The sequence below is a fragment of the Dermochelys coriacea genome, chromosome 2, assembly GCF_009764565.3.
Source record: "Dermochelys coriacea isolate rDerCor1 chromosome 2, rDerCor1.pri.v4, whole genome shotgun sequence".
NCBI lineage: Eukaryota > Metazoa > Chordata > Testudines > Dermochelyidae > Dermochelys > Dermochelys coriacea.
The window spans coordinates 235,217,737-235,238,958 of NC_050069.1; the positions used below are offsets into that span (position 1 = coordinate 235,217,737).

A 21,222-nucleotide genomic window follows, 5' to 3' on the forward strand; every position below is an offset into this window, starting at 1 on the left:
CTTGCAAAAAGTTAGTACATAAATATTATGTTCCTGCTAAGGACATAGACTTCTTATTTTCCCATCCACAACCGAATTCTCTTGTAGTGGATGCAGTCACACACAGGACGAAACAGCCGCAATACCAGCCTACCCCACAAGACAAGGACCTCAAACGCCTTGACCTCTTGGGCCGCAAGATTTATACCTCTTCCACTTTGCAATTCAGAATTGCAAACTATTCCGCCCTACTTGCAAGCTACAACTTTGACAATTACAATAAGCTCTTTGATTTTATCTCCCATATCCCAGAGGACAGGAGAGCAGACTTTAAGTCAGTCCTTGTCGAGGGCCAATTGGTCTCCAGGATGGCCCTACAAAGCATCTCTGGACATGGCAGACACAGCAGCCCGCACTACCACAACTGCGGTGTTTATGTGCAGATCTTCCTGGCTATCTGCATACGGTATCCCCAAAGACCTGCAAACCAAAGTGGAGGACCTCTCCTTTGATAAAGATAAGCTTTTTTCAAAAAAAAAAAAATGAAGTCCTTCACACTATGAAAGACTCTAGAACAACCCTGCACACGCTGGGCATCTACCCGTCCCTTCCCAGGAGATAATGGTATCAACCTTAGCAGAGGCCATACACAAATATCACCAGCCCCAGCCCAGACCATACGATATAACCAGGAATCGCACTAGACCTCTAGACACAGACAAAACCAGGCACAACCAGCTACCTCCCACCCATCGGGAAACAAAAAACAATTTTGAAGTGTTGGTTGAGGGTCTGCGCGACCACCCCTTGACTCCACCGCCTATTTGCCCATTTGGCCACGCCTCCAGGTTTTCCACCATGCCTGGCAGCAGATCACACAGGACCATTGAGTCCTGGAAATAGTTCAGTCAGGTTACTCCATCCCTTTTATATCCTACTCTCCTACCCTTCCCTGTCCCTCTTCAGGGATCCCTCTCATGAGCACCTACTTCATGTAGAAGTGGCTCATCTTCTACATCTCACAGGAACCTGTGCCAACACAACATCGAGGAAAAGGGTTCTACTCCCACTACTTTCTGACCAAAAAGAAGAACGGGGGATGGAGACCTATACTAGATCTACGCTGACTGAACAAATTTGTACATGTACAGAAATTTAAGATGGTCACACTGGGCACAATAATACCTGCGCTGAATCAAGAGGACTGGTTCACAGCCCTCAACCTACAGGATGCCTATTTTCACATATCCATTCATCCAGCACACAGACGCTTCCTGCGATTCACACTCAGACACGACCATTTTCAATATAGGGTACTCCCTTTCGGACTTTCCACAGCCACCGAGAATATTCTCCAAGACCCTAACGAGACATTATGAGCTACCCTTTTCGCCATCTCCCTCTTCCACAGCTTAGGTCTGTAAATAAACTTTCAAAAATCCACCCTAACACCCACAGAGTGGATTGAGTTCATCAGAGCTCACCTGGACTTAATTCAAACCAGAGCCTCACTCCCACACAACAGATTCCTCGCTATTACACTTCTCTTACGCCCGCTTTCCTTTCGTCCCAGGATACAGGCAAGAATTTGCCCACAGCTCCTTGGCCACATGGCAGCCACCACCTTCGTGGTTAAGTACACCAGGCTGCACATGAGATGTCTTCAGGATTGGCTCAACTCCAACTACAAACCCAGCAGAAACAGCTTCTGCATGATGCTAAGTCCTCCAGCGAACATACTAGCCTCCCTACAATGGTGGACAAGACCAGAGAACCTCTGCGTGGGTGTTACCTTGCAACCCCACCCTAAATTTCTCTCTAAGGTGGTGTCCACCTTCCATGTTAACCAACCAATATACTTACCTGCATTCTATCCCAAACTTCATAAGACTCCGCACGAAGCGGCTCTACATACCCTTGACATCAGACAGGCAATTGCTTTTTATCTAGATAGAACTAAACCATTTCGTAAATCCCCTCGGCTATTTGTCTCCACTACCGAGAGATCGAAGGGTGTGGCTATCTCTAAGCAACAACTTTCCAAGTGGATCTCCGACTGCATTAAATCTTGTTACCGAACTCAGAATGCCCAAGCACCCGAGGGCGTCGGAACTCATTCTACTCGGGCAATGTCAACATCCGTTGCCTTCCTCCATAACATACCTGTTACTGATATCTGCAAGGCGGCCACATGGACATCCAACCACACATTTACAAACATTATGCTATCACATAGGATACCACGGCAGACACCATAGTAGGCCACACAGTACTGTCTACTGTTGTCACTGACGCAACTCCGAAGTCTCAGCAGCCATAGTGGGTACTGCTTCACATTCACCTGGAGTGGAGCACCCACAGGGACACACTCGAAGAAGAAGAAGAGAAGGTTACTCACCTTGCAGTAACTGAGGTTCTTCGAGATGTGTGTCCCTGTGGGTGCTCCACTCCCCGCCCTCCTCCCCTCTACTTTAGAGTACTATTCTGACATCTCCACGGTAGAGAAAGAACTGAGGGGGGTGTGGGACACGCACACTCAGGCAGACTCGAATGAGACTGCAAGACAGAAGCTGAGTACGTGTGTCCTGACCAGGCACTGCTGGGACGCACCGTCATCTGGAGTGGAGCACCCACAGGGATACACATCTCGAAGAACCTCAGTTACTGCATGGTGAGTAAAAAGAAAAGGAGTACTTGTGGCACCTTAGAGACGTACCACAAGTACTCCTTTTCTTTTTGCGAATACAGACTAACACGGCTGCTACTCTGAAACCTGCATGGTGAGTAACTGTCTCTCTACACTATCTAGTAGTGCCTTTTAAAACTATATGTATAAAGTTTGGAATTTTGTAATCTGGAATTTTGTACAGTTGACATGTCAGGTTATTTTATTGTCCTTTTGATGATTTAGCAGGCTTCTGATGTACAGTTTTGTCTAAAAGTGCTCAAACTGCCTGTAAAGGTGTTAAATGTATGTTTGTGACACTTTTGGAAATATGTTTGGATGACATATCCAGTAATATATAGATTTTTATAGTTACCACATAGAAAAGTATATAAATTTCACAAGTTTATCTGGTCTAACCTAATGTTTAGTTTACATTTTTGCTAGACTCTTGTGATTGCCATTCATGATCATGTGCATTTCTCAAATCATAAGCTCCAGTGAAGAATGCAGAATGTGCAATGAATAATCAATAAATACATAGACTTCTTACGAAATCTTAATAGGACATGTCATCTAGTAGTTGAGGTTTGTAGCAGCTTGCTTTGTATTACCTGCTCAACCATTTTGTTGATTCCCTGTTTGTTTGTTTGTTTGTTTGTTTGTTTGTTTGTTTGTTTGTTTGTTTGTTTGTTTGTTTGTTTGTTTGTTTGTTTGAAGTCACAGTGAAAAACTTTACAGGATTCATAGGAGTTGTTTTGTTTGTAAACTACCGACATTGTATGGAACCAAATTCTGTTTAGTTACAAAAATGCTTCAAAAATGGGTTTACATGTATGTTAAAGACAGGACTGGCCTTAGGAAAAATAGCACCCTGGGCGAACTTGTATTTTGGTGTCCCCCGCCCCATCATTCCTGGCCCCCATGGGCTCCCTGGGCTTCCCCCCCCCCATCACCTCTGTATCCTGCGCCTCCCCCAGTGTTTAATTTGTATTGAAAGAGATGCCAGAGGCTAGAGCTCAGCCCTGGCACAAATTTGAAGGCAATGCCACCACTTGCATCAGCGCAGAAGTAAAGGTGGCATGGTATATGGTATATTGCCACCTTTCTGCGCAGCTATTGTGGCTCGTGGTGCCTGATGCTCAGCATGTGGCTCAAGGCGGGCTTCACGCTGTCACATGGGGGCTGCATCTTGCCAGAGCCCATGGCCCTCCTGGCTCATCCAGGGTGCCATTTCAGATTTAAGGGGGGAAGGAAAGTTTAACCATGATTCCAGGGACTACTTAGGCACCTGAAAACTCTAAGGTTTCTGCAGATAATAACTTAGGAATTAGCTGACAGGAGCACTGTATCTAATTGTTATATAAAGAAAGAAAAAAATATATACAAACTCCAATTAAAGCCACTTTTAAAGTTTATATGTAAATTTAGAACATCAGGAGATAATACAGCAAAATATTCCCAATCCCAAGCCTTGAGGTATCAGTTCTAGAGCTTTAACACAGATATCAGAAACACATTTGATACTTTGTACACTATCTTTATTAGCGAAACATAAAAATAAATAAAATCTACTTAAAATCTGTGTTACTGCCATTATCTACTCTATTTTAGTCAATTGTTTTTCACTAAAAACATAATTTTAACATATGTGATTAAGGGTTTTTTCCCTCTTTTATTAAGAAAGGGAATTTATTTTTCTAATTATTTTGGCATTTATGTTTACCAGTCATAATCTTGTATGTGACTCACTAACATTTGACTCAATCATTACTATTGGAATCATAGTTGGAACTGCATTTATTTTCATGCAAATTTTAAGTTATTTTATATTTATAACTAAAAATACAGTCTGAAAATAAGCAACCTTCATTTGCCCAGTGTCTAAAGTTATGTATTTAGCTAATGTTTTTTAAACTGGCGCTGCTAAGGTTAATACAAGCTAAAGTTACGTTCTAGAACAGAGTGGGCAAACTATGGCCTGTGGGCCATATTCGGAGCTCCTGGCCAGAGAGGCTGACCCCTGGCCCTTCCCCCACTGTTCCCCCTCTCCAGCAGCCACGCCACCACATGGGCAGAGGGGGTTGCAAGCTCCTGCTGCTCTGAGCAGCATGGTAAGGGGGCGGCAGCGGCATACGCAGTGGTGAGGGGGGGTTGGGTAGGGAGTCCCAGGAGGCAGTCAGGGGAATGGGGAGATTGGATAGGGCGTGGGAGTCCCAGGGGGCCTGTCAGGGGCTGGGGGACAGTCAGGGGACAGGGAGCAGAGGGGGTTGGAGAGGGGGTGGGATCCCGGGGACGGGGGCGGTTGGGGGGGGGTCTTGGGAGGGGATGGTCAGGGGACAAGGAGAAGATAGGGTTGGATGGGTCAGGGGTTCTGAGGGAGGCAGTCAGCGGGGTGGGAAGTGGGAGGGGCGAATAGGGGGTGGGGACCAGGTTGTATGGGGGCACAGCCTTCCCTACCCAGCCCTCCATACAGTTTCGCACCCCGATGTGGCCTTCGGGCCAAAAAGTTTGCCCACCCCTGTTCTAGAAGGATACTATTGTTTGATTGTACCACTTTAAATAATGAATGACAAAGCACAATATGATCATACAAGTAATAATGATAATTATTCCAACCAGGACAGGTTAGGCATTTTAGAACTCACTACTCAAAGAATTAAATGTAAGCATAAGAGAGAAATAAAATTATGAAATGCTCAGACCAGTCAAAAAACTAAAATAATAGCACTTTGAAATAATAAAATTACAGAGAACATATATGCATTGCAGGAAGTACCAACAAGTAACAACAACAACAACAACATAAGTATGTACTGGCGGGTGAGTGTGAAAGAGAGAGCTTATGTGAGCTCGGGAAGTGTGTGAATGACTGCACACTGCCCCTTTGAGAGTGGCACTCACCAGCCTGAAGGAAAGCAGCTCTGTGCCTCTGTTGGTGAGCCCTGTCCTCACACACACACACACACACACACGCACACACCTCGCTCTGCAGAAATGGGGTACATGGGCCGGGGGGGCAGCACCCCCCGCCCCCGTACAGCAAACAGGAAGCTCTCAGGGGCAGCTCCAAGGCAGGGGGCAGAGCTGTGGGGCTGCAGACACCAGCAGGGGGCGGGGCACTCCTGCTTCCCGAAGCACCCCATTTATAACGGCGCCCTGAACTTTCGCCCATTTCGCCTCTATGTAAGGCCAGCCCTGGTTACAGAAACCTCTTATTATTATGTGCCTATATTCAGATTGGTAGCGCTTACCACTGCAGATCCAGTAGTACAAACAGTCCTTATAGGGAGAGGTATGCTTGTGTCATTGTAGCTGTCTGGTCAGGGGTTATGTGAGCACAGACATGCAGACAATGCCACTTGGTACCTAAGCCCCTCATCAGAACACCTTCCACAACTACTGTTCACAGGTCCAGTGAAATAGCCTCTTTTGGATTTGGAGGCATTCAGAACCAGAAGAGAAAACTTTCCAGGCTTCTCTCCCCAAAGTTGGGTTTCCTGCTGTGTCCCTACCCAGAGCCATGCAGCTGGAATTTGGCTCTGAGAGATTACCTCATTCTAAATAAACATCCATTATTTTCTATTTAAGAAAAGGGAAAGGAAAAAAAGAAGAAGAAAAACCAAAAGATGAAGAAGAGTTGCAAACAATGTCTAAAATCCAGCAGGAAGTAATTCTTGAAAAGTTACCATGGCTGCCACCATTTGACTCCATTTTACTTGATTACATTATGGATGCTTCCAAAATAATCCTACCATTAACTACTACCAAAGAACAGGTTGTGGCACTTGCACAGTGAGTATTGTATTGTGTCTGAAACAAAATACAAATAAGTAGAGTTGAGTGGGAAACACTTTTTCCACCCCAGGAAAATGTTTGAGAATTTTGAAAAGTTTTCCCATTCCAAATTGGGACAAAAAGTCAAAATGTCAAATACTTTTTTTGTGAACCTGCAATCTGAAAAAAAAAAATTCAGTTTGGGTCAATCGAAATGTTTAGTGTCAGTGATGTCAAGATGTTTCTTTTAGATTTTTCTCTTTTTTATTTAAAACTTTTTTTTACTATAATTAACTTAAATTTATGGATATAATATTGTATCAAGCCAAAGAAATGGAATTTTTCATTTTGAAAATGTCAAAATGAGGTCCTGCCAGGACCTTACCCCTCTGTAGAGCCCCCACAACCCAGAATGGTGCAGGGGAGCCCCCCCCCACAGTCTAGGGAAACTGGAACCCATGTGGTGCTTGCCCTCCCCCACCACATGGCCTGGGTATGTCTACACTTAGGCCTGGTCCACACTAAAAGGTTAGGTTGACCCAACTATGTCTCTCAGGGATGTGAAAAATCCACACCCATGAGCAATGTAGTTAAACCATCCCAACCACATTGTGTAGACAGCACTAGGTCAACAGAAGAATTCTTCCATCATCTCAACTGCCACCTCTTGGGGAGTTGGATTACACAGAAGCACTATAGCAGCACAGCTGCAGCACTGCGGCTGTGATTCTGTAGCTGATTAAGTGTAGATATATTCTCAGGCAGTAAGGACTCTGACCAGACATGGGGAATTTGGGCTGTACCCAGCTGAAGGCTGGAGGGAAGACTTTTGTGTTTAGTTTTGAACTTTAAGTTAAGAAATCTGACCTTAAAGATGGCTGTTGTGAATGGACTGGAAAAACCCTGTGTGGAGTTTATTGGGTGGTTCATAAAAGGAAATTGAGATGAAGGGCTGCATGCAGGGCTGCCCTGAGACCCCCAGAGGGTGCTGTGAGGTAGCCGCTCATCTACACTAACATTTGCCACCATCACATAGTCCACTCTGCTTGTGTGTTAGACCCCTTCCCCCAACCTGTGTGTGTCTTAGGCCAGGTCTACTCTACAGACCTATATCAGTATAACTACATCGCTTAAGGGTGTGAAAAATCCACGCTCCTGAGTGACGTAGCTATACAACCTAATCCCCTGTGTAGACAGTGCTATGGTGACAGGAGAGCTTCATAGCTATTGCCTCTTGGGTACATGAATTAATTACACTGACGGAAGAAGCTTTCCTGTCGGCATAGTAGAGCTGTAAGTGAAGATAAGTCCTTATTTATTTATATTGTAAACCTTTTGGGGACAAGACTGCCTGCTACTCTGTGTGTGTACAGAGCCTAGCACAATGGGGCCCTATTCTTGATTGGTCCTTGGGCACTGCCATAATAAACATGATGATGTTTGAAGATACTATTATTACTAATACCAGTACATCACATTGCATTGTATGTTACAGGATATCAATATCAATGTGTGGCTTAATAGTTACAGTGATTGCAGTGTTGTGTTTGACTGATATTAACAAGTCCAGGCTGTAATCACGGACACACTAGGTTGAATCTTCATCTCTGAACAGTCTGCTTGCTTTTGTCTTCTTCCTAGCTTACCCTTTAGTATTTTACCAGTTCCATGGCTGGTTTCTGAGGCTAGCTATCTTGGTATCAGACCCTCCTTAGTCTTGCAAAATTGTTCATTTAGTGACCCCTCCCTTTTAATGATGTGATCTACAGTGGTCTGAGAAATGATTCTCCAGATGATTACAAAGTTTGACAAGACACGTATTCATCTCTGTTTATTCAGCTATGTATAAATCAGGCTCCAGTCTGAGCCCAAACATCTATACTGCTATTTTAGAGCCCTATAGCCCAAGCCCCGCAAGTCAGAGTCAGCTGACTTGGGTGTTTAATTGCAATGTAGATATATCCTATGTATGGTTCTTCCTGGTTGCAGTGCTCAGGGATTCCTCTGGAGGGGCAACAGACAATTGAAGACCTTCCCTTTGAGGGTCGTGCTTGTTTTAGTCTAAAACACATGAGGCTTTGTATACTCTGAACGACGCTAGAGGGGTTCTGAATCCCTTGGGCCTCTGTACTCCAGTGATGAAGAGGACAAACTATCGTTCTCAGTGCCGGCCTAGACAGCAGTATTACCCCTTCCATCAGGTTGACAAATCCAAGAGGAGCAAAGGTCACAGAGGAGAAAACTGATGGCCTCTCCTTCCTTGGTCTCTTCATCTACACATCCCCAGGCCTCAGAGCAGCCAATTTGACACATATGTCAAGGACAGCATATTACTCGACCTTGATCTCACTTGCTCTTTCTCTCCTTTCTGGGATAGGTTATCCCATTTCTCACATGCCTAGCAGTCCATCACCTCAGACAAATGGGTGCTAAGCATGGTGAAATTGGGATATACCCTGCATTGCCTTTCTATCCCTTCCTCCCATGCCCCTACCTGGTCCCTCTTCTGGGAACCCTCTCCCAAGTCTGTACTAAGACAACAAGTGCAGACCCTATGGTCTTTGAGAGCCATAGAGGAGGAACCTCTGTCTCATAGAGCCATCTGCATCAGGGCAGTGGGGATTATTCTCATTATAGTCTAATACCCAAAGCCAAAGGGGATCTCAGACCCATTCTAGACTTTTGGAAGCTGACCAAATACATCAAGAAGATAATATTCTGGAGGGTGTCCCTGGCTATGATTATCACCCCCTTAGATCCAGAGACTGATATGCTGTCCTTAACTTACAGGATGCTAATTCCATGTGGCGATCCATCCTGGCCACAGGAAATTTCTGAGGTTCATGGTAGGAAATTATCAATTCACCGCCCTGCCATTCAAATCCTCATTGTCACAGAGGGTTTTAACAAGTGCATGGCAGTAGTGGTGGCCTGCCTCCATGAAAGACATCCACATATATCCTTACCTGCCTCAGCCATGGGGTGGGAAGCACATCTAGGTGACCTACAGGCTCACAGTTTATGGACTGCCCACGAGGCCAGCTTACACATAAACATACTCGATATGTGTATAATACTCTTTCTGTGTTAGTGGTTCCTGCCTCACATTCTGGGCAAGACTGTCCAGATACTCAGCGACAACAGGACAGTGATGTTTTATGTGAACAAGCAGGGGGCGCCAGGTCAGGCATCCTCTGTCAGTAGGCTGTCACATTGTGAAATTGGTTCATTCGGAGCTTGGTCACTCTCAGGGCATCTCATCTGAGCAGTTGCTTCAACCACAAATGGTATCTCAACACAAACATTTTAGCTCGGATGTTCTGCATAGGAGGCTTCCCATCAGTGTGTATCTGTTCACAACTTGGCAGAACAGGAAGTGTCCCTGATTCAGTTCCAGGGCAGGTCACAGTCCCAGATCAATATCAGGCATTTTCCAAGGGACATGGACCTTCTCTATGCATACCACCAGTACCCTTGATTCGAAGGGTCTTTATCAAGCTCAAGCAAGATCATGGCAGAATGATCCTTATAGCTCCAATCCGTCCAATCGAGACAGATTTGGTAATCAGACCTCCACAAATTGCCCCCTCAAAAACTTTTGATGTTACTGATAACAAAAGACCTCATCTAGTGCTGCACCTCACAGCACAGTTCAATGGTTAAATGCAAAAGGGGTCCAAAATGTTCTCTTTATTAGTAGAAAACCTTCCCACAAAAGCTACTTACCAGACCATTTCACCATCTGAACAGCCCCCCACAATGTGTTCCCAGCTCAGACTAAAATTCAAACAATTCTGGACTACTTTTTGCACCTTAAGGAGTCAGGTCCATCCCATAGCTCCATTAGAGTGCATCTGCAATCTCAGCATTTCACCCTTGCATAAAGGGTAAGACTGTTTTCACTCATCCTGTGACAACCAGATTCTTGGAAGGTCGAGATAAATTGTTTCCACCTATCAGAATCTCAAAACTTTCTTGGGATTTGAATCTGGTGTGTGCACTTTTGACCCTCCTTTTGAGCTTTTAGCATTGTGCTTGCTTCTACACCAATCAGCGAAAGTAGCCTTCTTAGTGGCCATCACCTTCGGAAGGAGGAGAGAAGGACAGAATGCATTGGTCACTGATCTGCCATACAGTTTTCTACAAGGACAAGGTTCAGCTTAGACCACACCCTAAGTTTCTCTTAAAGGTGGTATCTGATTTTCGCTTGAATCAGTCTATCTTCCTGCCAGTTTTCTTCCCAAAGCCACATATTCATAAGGATGAGGGAGGGCTCCACATCTTCAGTTTTCACTGAGCATTTTCAAAGCCCTTTAAAATTTCTTCACAGCTCTTTGTTTCTTATGCAGAGCATATGAGAGAACAACCAGTCACAACTCAGAGACTCTTGAAAGATAACACATTGTTATGCAGCTGGTGATCTGCTGCCAAAGGGATAATGCCTCCTGACAAACTCACAGCACACTCGACTAGAGCATGTTCAATCTCAGCAGCGTTTGTGGCACATAGCACCATTATGGACACCTGCAGAACAGCAGCGTGATCTTCCATTCATACATTCACCAGACATTATGGACTATCTGCTATATCAAAGAAAGATGCAAATGTAGGCAAAGCAGTCCTACCAATGAGGCTCTGAGCCCCATCGCCTGGGATGACAGCTTGGAAGTCACCTACGGTGTAATGGACACAGAACAAGAAGAAAAAATAGTTACTCACCTTCTTGTAAATGCATTTCTTTGAAATGTGTTGCACATGGCCATTATGTGACCCACCCTCCTTTCCCAACACATCAGAGTCTCCCATCAGCTTCCAGTGGGGCAGCTCCACTCTTTATACTCTCTCTTTGGAGCATGAGGAGCTCACCTGGGTGTGCCCCCCCCCATATGTGTACTGCTAGGGAAGACTTTCTGGCACTAGTGCACCATATGTACTCACATCTACCGTGCAATGGACATATACAACACATCTCAAAGAACATCAGTTACGCGAAGATGAGTAACTGGTTTTCTCATCTTTGTCCTCACTTTTTCCCTTTGAGGGGGTCTAGTATTAAAGCTGGTGCAAGAAATTTCCAGACCTTGTGTTCACAGAAGGTACCTGCTCATAAACACCCTCCAGCCACTGTCTGGCACTTAGTAAAACCTTGGTTGCATAGAGTCACTTAAAAGCAAGATGCATCATTATGGTATCAGAGTAACCTTTCTGTGGCTATGATAGAGAGAATTCCATTCTGAACTTTTATTCTCAGGTGCCTATAAGTTTAGAAAAATACCTTCTGCCTGAAATTTCTCATGATTGGTTTCATACCAGAAATGAATGGTTGTGGAAAATTTTATTAAAATCTGTTCAGTTATTTTTGAAATAACTGGATATGAAGGAGGCAAAGGTAAGAGAAGGGAAGTGTTTTTCTGTTGTTAATATAACTTATTTTTTTTAATTTTGTGCTTGGAAACTCAAAAAAAGATTCAATTTTCTCCATTCAAAATTTCTCTGTTTCTATGTGTAAAATGTTTTAGTCCACAGCTTATTGTATTTTTGTTTATATTGTATTTGAATAGGCATGAGCAACCAATGAAATTGCAGATTTTTTTTAGCAGATTTCTCCTATGTACCCTCTGTGCATGGAAGGAGTACTCCATAAAATTTGTAAAGCCACTATCTTATCCTATCCTCTACCTTTAAATTCTTCCTTAAAACTCACCTCTGCTGTGTCTTCAATGTACCATTGAAGTTCATAGGACTTAAGGACATGCCTAAAGTAATACGTGTACTTAATTGATTTGATGAACAGGGATAGACTTGCTGAATCAGGGCTTAATGCTTTGATATGTGCAGTTGACTGATAGTAGTGCACTATCACAGTAATTGCATAGGCATTTTTGACCTTGGGTTTCCTTGTTTTGGCCATTAATTTTTATACATAAATTATAAAATACAAATCAATACAATTACAAATGTTGGCCCTGGTTCAAGAAAGCAGATAAACACATGCATAATTTTAAATTTAATTGGGTTGCTTTCATAAATCAATGGTCTTTAGCTGTGACCTTATTTTTCTCATTTCATATTCTAATGTCTTTGGTTACTTAAAACAAATGGTAGGGCTGAGAATTATAGTAAATAGCGCAAACTTACTAACTTCAAAGATGAATCCTAGCTTCTGAATTACTTTATCATTAATTTTATGTAATTTTTGCTGGTTCTTTCTTGATAATTGGCATTATGTTGCTCACCTCCAATGATCTGCATTATCATTTTAATTTATTTAATGGTGACTTCTAGTACCAGAAACTGAACAATAAAACTAAAGCATAGATAACAAAAGTAATACATTTTTATATGTCATACAGGTATTGTTTGTATTTACACAGCTTTGTCATTAGACCTTTCAGCATGATAAGTATGATAGAAATGACAGATTTAATTGATTTTGGTGTACCTTAAAACAGGTTTATTGCAGATAAGATGGGTGGCCCAATTGAAAGAGACAAATTACATGAATTCAGCTGGGAACTTCATATAAGTGAAATTGAATTTGAACTGAAATGCAATGTCATACCTATTGGGAAAATCAAAAAAGGGACTTTCTACCACAGGGCTTTGCTTTTCAAGGTATATTAGCATTTACTTTACCACTTAACTGATCTAAAAATACTGATGGAATTACAATTCTTTATTTTTGTTAAAGGGATAGCACAAACTACAGTACATTAGCTTCAATAGACCCTTGTTAAGTTATATTGCTGTTTATTTGTGTATATATTTAAGTCATTTTCCATTTGGCAAATATTTGATTTCCTTTCGAATGAAAGCCAGTATAGTTTCTTTCTGTAAACATCCTTGTTATTATAAGCATCATTAAACTTGTCTTAAGTGATGTCAGCAGAATCCTTGATATAAGGCAAAAAGCCAAAATGTTTGATTGTGAATCAAAATATGTTCCCTTTTCTGTAAACTGTAAGGCACTAAATTATGCAGTGCTCATTATTTTTCATGCTGCAAATGTAAAATTGTTGCAACAATAGCTTCTAGATGATGCTCATGTGTAATACATTATGATAGGACATAGGGTCTTTCCTTACACCAGAGGTGGGCAAACTACGGCCCGCGGGCCGTCCTGCTTGATTCCTGAACTTCCGGCAGGGGAGGCTATCCCCCAGTCCCTCCCCCGCTGTTCCCCCTCCCATGCAGCTACGCCACCGTGTGGGCAGTGTGGCTTGCACCCGCCCATCTCCCAGGCTTTCCAATAAGCCTGTCCTGCCACCAGCATGAAGGGGGCGGGGTTGGATAAGGGGCAGGATGTCCCGGGGAGCAGACAGGGGGCAGTTGGATGGGGCAGAGATTTGGGGGAGGTGGTCAGGAGACAGGGAGCAGGGGAGTTGGAGTCCTGGGGGGGGCAGTTAAGGACGGGGGTCCCAGGAGGGGGCGGTCAGGGGACAAGGAGTGGGGGGGGTTGGATGGGTCGGGGGTTTTGAGGGGGGCAGTCAGGGGGTGCGAAGTGGGAGGGGGCGGATAGGTGGCGGGGGCCAGGCTGTTTGTGGAGGCACAGCCTTCCCTACCCATCCCGCCATACCATTTCGCATCCCTGACGTGGTCCTCGGGCCGAAAAGTTTGCCCAGCCCGCCTTATACAGTCACAGAACACTTTACAATGTCATGTGCTGTTGGGCAAATACTCATTTTTCCATTATGAGCCAAGTGAGTGTGCACATAAATATTTCTTACATTAACTGTAATAAAATATCTAATTGAGCAGATAAATTGTCCTGTGGAAAGTACTCTGTCATTAAATAGCAGTATCATTTACATTTAACAATTGATGCTGTATCTTACAGTGTAGAAAAGTTTAGGCTCAAATTCTGATATCAGTGAATAGCTCATGAGTTACACAGTTCCTTGGGGGAACAATGTGCTGGAGTAGCCTCAACATCCCCTGCCATTGGCTCCTTCTGTTACCACTACCACCCTCCCACTGGGGGAATGGCTAGTGGAATCAAACAGCCTCCCTAACAAACCTCCACCGCATAGCCACATAATGGGTATGTCTACACTGCAACTGGGAGCGTGCCTCCCAATCCAGGAGACAGATATGCACTAGCTTGAAGCGAGCTAGTGTGCTAAAAATAGCACTGTAGAGATTGCAGAACAGGTAGTGGCATGGACTAGTCATCCAAGTACAAGCCCACCTGACCCCATGGGTCCGAACTCGGGGGGGCTAACCTGAGCTGCCACCCATTCTACAACGTCCATACTGCTATTTTTTAGCATGCTAACTCAAGCACAGCTAGTGTGCATCTGTTTACGAAAACTAGGAGCACGCTCCTAGCTGCAGTGTAGATATATCCACAGAATTGGGCTCTGTGGCATTCAGCATATACATCATTGTGTGTGCCCCCCCAAATTTTACTCCTTCCTGCATAGTTAGAAATGGGAACTTTATCCTATTGCAAAAAGAAATTTCCCGGCTTTTCAGTGGATCCTACAATACGTGCTTTGGGACCTGAAATACTTGATATTCTGGACTTCAAAAATTACCCAAAGTAGGTTTTTCATACATAATAATGTGATTTTAAAGGGTTCTAAATTTTATTTTTTATATTTTTCTTTTCCCTGTGCAGTCTGTATGGGCATTTATGGTCCCAAAAGAGCCTGGCTTTACTTAGAGGGATATGAAAAATAGTCCCAGTACAATTTTTTAAATACTTTGAAACTAGTTCTCAACCTCTTCCACCCGGGACTCCCTCTCCCATGTAACCAGGACCTCTCTCATTCAGCAATATGGGAAGGATAGGGTGCCCCCAGATTGAGAACACCTCTAAACAAGTACTTTTGTTTATATTTTGGCTCTTTTAAAAATATGTAGCATAAACAAACTAAATAATGGCATGTTGTAAAGACTGTACTAGCACTTGTTTGATGGGATAATTCATGAGCCACCTGCCGGGTATACTACATTATATGTGCATCCCACAGTAGAGCAGCTTCTGCCTCCCTTCTGCTGCACCACATACATATGTGGCAGGCCACAAGATCAGAGCAACAGCTGGTTAGCGAGGGTGCAGAAAGGAGAAAGAGAGTCTCCTTGGGTAGCATTGGGCTCCCTGGTCCTTCCTCTCTTTCTCCACTTCCCTCCAAGTTGCAGAGAGAGTGTCCCAGGAAGGGATCCCAGAAGCAATATTTTTGAGGAGGAAAATGGAGGAATGAGGTAGAATAGACTAAAGCAGGCTGAGCTGCTGTGTTTTTCACAGGATTGAGGGAGAAGGAAGTGGAGCAGACAATGAGTTGCTGGTCTCTTCACAGGCTGGTAGGCTCCAATCCATCTTCCTCCCTGCTCCATATGGAAAATGATGTGGCACAGCCTCCCACTTCCTCTCCTGCAAAAACTAAGGCTCTGGGGCAGCCAGGCTCCCTCTCTGTGCTCATTGGAGGAAAGGGTCAGAGAGGAGCAGGGGCCCAGAGCAGCCTGACTGCCGACCCAGGTTCAAGACACGCAGGTCATGAGAATCCCACTGCCATCTGTAACAAATTACAAAACTGATTTATTTCATTCACACAATGAGGAAACATCCTTTGGAAGAATTTTTATACTTAAAAAAATTATAATTAGGCTTGGCAGAATTCAATTTTTATTTATAATTTCGACAAATATGAATGTTAATTTTGAATAATTTTTCTAATTTTTATCAGTTTAAATTTTCAGAGCTGTATGAAATTTGGACGGGGGGTTGTCCGATAATAGTTACTTAAAGTAGATGTTCTTAAAATTAACTTATGGTATGAAGCACGGGGGAAAAGAGGGACTGCTCCCAATGGCCTACCTAAATGGCAGCCCTACTCCTGCTCCACTTATCCTGGCATAACAACACGTTTTATACCCATTAAGGTGCAACTCTGATAAGTTCTCAAGCAGCATTTTTCTTTCTTTTCCTATCCACATATTTAGATTATTATCAGTGGAAATACTTTTTCATTCGTTTGTGTGTGTGTGGTGATATTGATGTTTGCCGACAATTACCAATGAAAATTTAATCCTCCAAACCTAATTACAATATGTCATTATAGTGTAACGTGCAACAAAACTCAGATGTTCCACATTCCAGTCATCTGTCACACATTGCAATGGTTTGTATCATACACTGGCCGGTTAAATCTTTGTATCAAACATCATCATATGTTCCATGTTGTATACATATGCAGAGCAAACATGTATATCTTTATTTGTATTGGTAGATTATCTTAGGGTGTTGTAAATCAAAAACAACTCCTCCAGTATTTTCTAAATTTGTTGAAAAGACTCTGTCTTGGAACGACATGTGCCCTGTTCAATTTGACACCTGGAGGAGTGACTTATAACACAAAATGAGTCAGTTCTTGAAAAGAATTATAATAACTGTATATCACTGCTCCTCTGCTAAAATATGGTGGAAATCACATTTTAAAAATGCAATTTCCCTCCAGGACCTACAGTGAAAACTTACTGTTTGCAGAACTCTTCAGGGAATCCAGAAAAATCTCCATTACCAAGTCTCCTTTAGGAAGGCTCTGCACCTTTCAGCTGTTCTCTTGGTTAAGCATTTCCATGGCCCAATGGTGCATTTCACAAACTAAACGTATAGTGATACCTTTCAGAAACTAGTGATGACTTTCATTAACTCCTTTTTGTTTTCTTTCATAGGTTATAGCAGACAGAATTGGCATTGGCTGTAGTTTGGTTCGTGGAGAATACGGCAGAGCTTGGAATGAAGTTAAATTAGTTGACGATTCTCCTCAAGGAATAACTGGGCTTTTGCTTCCTCCTCAAGTGTATATTTTAGATCTAATGTACCAGCCAGGCTGCTTAATGAAGCAAGGAAGTGCAGAGGCAGATCACTACCAACATATTTAATTCTAATGTCAGATCTCTTTCAAAAAGAAAATATCTTTTAAAAAGATTTCATTAATAAATTTGTATGAAACATAAAGATTTGTGGGCCAAACTTTCAAACTTTGATGCTGAAATTAAAGCACCTATTCCCATATTAAATTGTCTAAAGAGGCACTTCAGTATCTAAATATCCATTTTAGGTGTCTACTCTAAATCCTTGTTTGTGATCCAGAATGTGAATTTAAACATCTCATTTTAGATATCCGAATTTGACATCTTAGACATTTTATTTATTTTATTTGATGCTGTATTATAGAATAAAAAGTAGAAATCCAGACTGTCAGTGTTGGTGGGCATAATACTTGACTGTGCATTATCATTTCTCCCAGTAAATGTGTTTAAAGTATTTAAGGACTTTTCCTTTGGCTCTCTCATCTTCCATTGATGTTAATGGGAGTACACAAGGTCAGGAGAATACAAAGCTAATGAAATAATTAGACATGGTTAAACCAATTTATAATATATTTTTTGTTAAAATAAGCAGAATACTAGGAATTGTCTTAGTTTTTGTCTACACCAGCGGTTTTGTCGGCAAAAATTTGCCGACATAAGTTTTACTGACAAAAGCTATGTCAGCGGGAGTGCATCTCCTGCCGACATAGCTACTGCCACTCGTTGGGGGTGGTTTAATTATGCCTGTGGGAAGCTTGGCTGATTGTCAACAAAGTACTTCCATCAATAACCAGGGTCATCAGCATGGTGAATGCATGCTGTGGAGAGATATGATGAGAGGTTGTATTTGTATTCATGACTGCTGATGAAACAGGACACTACCATTCCTCCCGCACCCTCTGCCCCAACTCTACAGACATGTGGTGTGATTTTCTGGTGGGCTGTTTGGTAACATTTTCTCTTCTTTGGTTGTAAACAGAAACAAAATGCAAGTCATTTGAAGTAAAAAATGAAAAATACTTTTCTAGACACGTAGCAAACATATTTGACAAGTAGACACTATTTGACAAGTAAACCCTCAGCAAAACAAAAAACTTTGTACACTGCAGACTTTGACAAGATTTCTGTCAAAAATGTCATTTGTGTGCAGTTGTTTTGGAGGTAGATTTTCTGTCATGCGTTTAGTTTTATATGAACTGAATTCTGTTGCTTGAAAACTATAAATCACCAGGAAGAAATGCCCCTGGCTAGCAAAAATTGACAACAAATCACGTGCAAGTTCGAAGTTGACTCAACATCAACAGGATACATGAAGTTCCATAGAAGCATTCAAGGTGAACTTTACATTGAGCTTTTCCTTTACAGTGTTTAACTAAATATAACTCTCTGGGTATTTGAAAAAATAAAACATTGCTTTCTCTTGACTATGCAGGCATTCTTCCAGCTAAGTCGTCAAGCCAGTCAGTCATTGACTACCTTGGCTGCTGGAATCCATGCGATTCACAAATGCAGGTTCAGTGATGTAGCCTTCATATATAGAGTCCATAGATAGTATGTGGAATAGAAATGAGATATGAATGGAAAAAATAATCCAAAATTCAGAAGGCGGAGAGTAGTCCACAGTACCTAGTATCTTGGGGGTGTCAGAGACACATAAGCTATAGAACTCCTTCTTCAGCTTGTGCAGAGTGAAGAAGAGTCCATGGCTAAGGCTATGATTTTTTCATGGAAGTCATGGAATACACGTCTTCCAGTGACCTCTGTGCATTTAGCCCTGTTGGTTGGGAGCTGCAGGATCCCCCTGCTGCAGAAGGGGGACCCCACAGCTCCCCATGGCTGTGCGTGCCAGGGGGCCCCTGGAGTTCCCAGCTACCGCGGGCAGTAGGACTTCAGCTCCTGGCCACCACGGGCACCAGTGGCCCCCCACAGCTCCCAGCGGACACGGGCAGTGGGGGACCCTTGGATCTCCAAGCCACCACGGGTGGCTGGGGCCCCCACAGCTCCCATCCACTGCAGGGGACAGGGGCGCTGGGAGCTCCAAGCTGGGGTACCCTGGAGGTCTAAGTCCCCACAGGTGGTGGGGTCCCCAGAGCTCGGAGTGGCCCCTGCAGCTGCCCAACCTCTGCAGGCGGTGTGGGGGGACCGCACAGCTGGGCTCTCCATTTTGTCACGGATATCTTTAGTAAAATTCAGGGACAAGCCACAGGCTTCCATTAATTTTTCTTTATTGCTTGTGATTTGTCACTAACTTTTACTAAAAATGTGCATGACAAAATCTTATCCTTAGCCATGGCTAATGGCTGTACCACTATTGAAATAGAAGACAAAGCTTTTGCTAGAGTCATATCCCTCTGTGACACCAGTCAAACATTTGCAAGTCAACAAGTATCCTGGCCAATCAAAATGTCAGTAAATTTAATAGGAGATATTAACCTCCTTTCCTAAATTAAAGGGCCTGTTTTGGCCTCTTGAAAAATTTCTGTTGAGAAGGATGATTTTAACAACTCAAGTAATTAACAAAAATCTATCTCCAGCCCTGATTTTCATCCGAATAAACATTTTACTTTGTTTGTAGCAAATTGGAAATAAATCGGGATTGGGACCATGAGAAAGAAGTGTCATTCTGGGACACAACACAAAGTCACACACACAAATCTTCTATTCATTTTTACTGTAAGGAATTTTTTGTTTTAGATTTAGATGTGGAAAATATATGTTTAATATGGAAGACAGCCACATATGGTGAGAAATTAGACTGTACTGATAGGAGCTGGGATGTGATTCCACAACTCTAACTGATTCGAGTAGTCAGAGTAGTACACCGAAGTCCATGGCTGCACATGTGCGTATGGGTTGCAGTGGTGCTGTTTGTCTATAAATTGTGAAATGTTGCTCGATGCTCACAAGTTCTTATGCTGGTGGAAAGGCCCATTAAAGTCAATGGTGTTCTCTGTGGGTAGTTCAAGGTTTTTCAGCTTTGGGATTGTGTCTTAGAGCCAACTCTGGATTAGTTAACATTGTAATAATGCATTGGCATGGGAAATGCAGTCTTGGTAGCTGCTCATCACTGGATGCGGAACATTTGCACTTTGGGTAGGCTGGCTTTTGGTGATGAATGTGATGTCTTTTGAAAGATAATATGGCAATTGAATCCTCTGTTTTTTCCCTAGAGCAGGTGCAGAGAATGTACAATTTACTCCCAGCAGCAGTGCAAACAGGCCCACATGGGCCCACTGATATCTTTCACCCAGATCTGGAGAAACATTCAGGATAACTGATGTGTGTTTTATCTTTGTGACACCAGGGAACAGCTGCTATACAAATGATAGAGTTAACACTTTTCAAGTAGTCTCTAATTCAGGGGTGGGCAAACTTTTTGGGCCGAGGGCCACATCTGGGTAGGGAAATTGTATGCAGGGCCGGGGCAGGGGTTTAGGGTGCAGGAGGGAGTGTGGGGTGTGGGAGGGTGTGTGGTGTGCAGGAACGGGCTCAGGGCAAGGGATTGGGGCAGGGAAGGGGTGCAGGGTGTATAAGGGGGCTCAGGGAAGGGGGTTGAGGTGCAGGAGAGGTGCAGGGTTCAGCAGGGAGCTCAGGGCAGGAAGTTGGGGTGCAGGAGAGGTGCAAGGTTCAGGCAGGGAGTCAGGAGGCGGGGTGCAGGAGGGGTTCAGGCTCCGGGGTGGCAGCGGCATGCATTGGAGCCAGGGCAGGCTCCCTGCCTGCCTGCCCTGGCCCCACTCCGCGCTGCTCTGGGAAGCAGCTGGCAGCACGTCCCTGCGTGGCCCCTGGGGGCGGCGGGGCCACAGGGCTCCACGCGCTGCCCTTGCCACACCTCCAGGTACCTCCCCCAAAGCTCCCATTGGCCACGGTTCCCCATTCCCGGCCAATGGGAGCTGGGGGCAGGGGCAGTGCCTGGAGGCAAGGACAATACACAGAGCCCTCTGCCCACCTGGGGCCCCAGGGACGTAGTGCCAGCCGCTTCTGAG

General features: G+C 43.7%; 1 protein-coding gene across 1 annotated transcript in view; it reads left to right on the top strand.

The window, feature by feature from the left end:
• ARMC3 (armadillo repeat containing 3) overlaps nt 1-18,622 on the top strand; it is a 126,415-nt gene extending 107,793 nt beyond the window's left edge. Inside the window, 3 exon segments of the mRNA XM_043509448.1 lie at nt 6,236-6,439; nt 12,874-13,036; nt 17,099-18,622. Coding sequence (XP_043365383.1) covers nt 6,236-6,439; nt 12,874-13,036; nt 17,099-17,308 — 577 coding nt within the window. The 3' untranslated portion in view covers nt 17,309-18,622.
• Nucleotides 18,623-21,222: the final 2,600 nt, after the last annotated feature.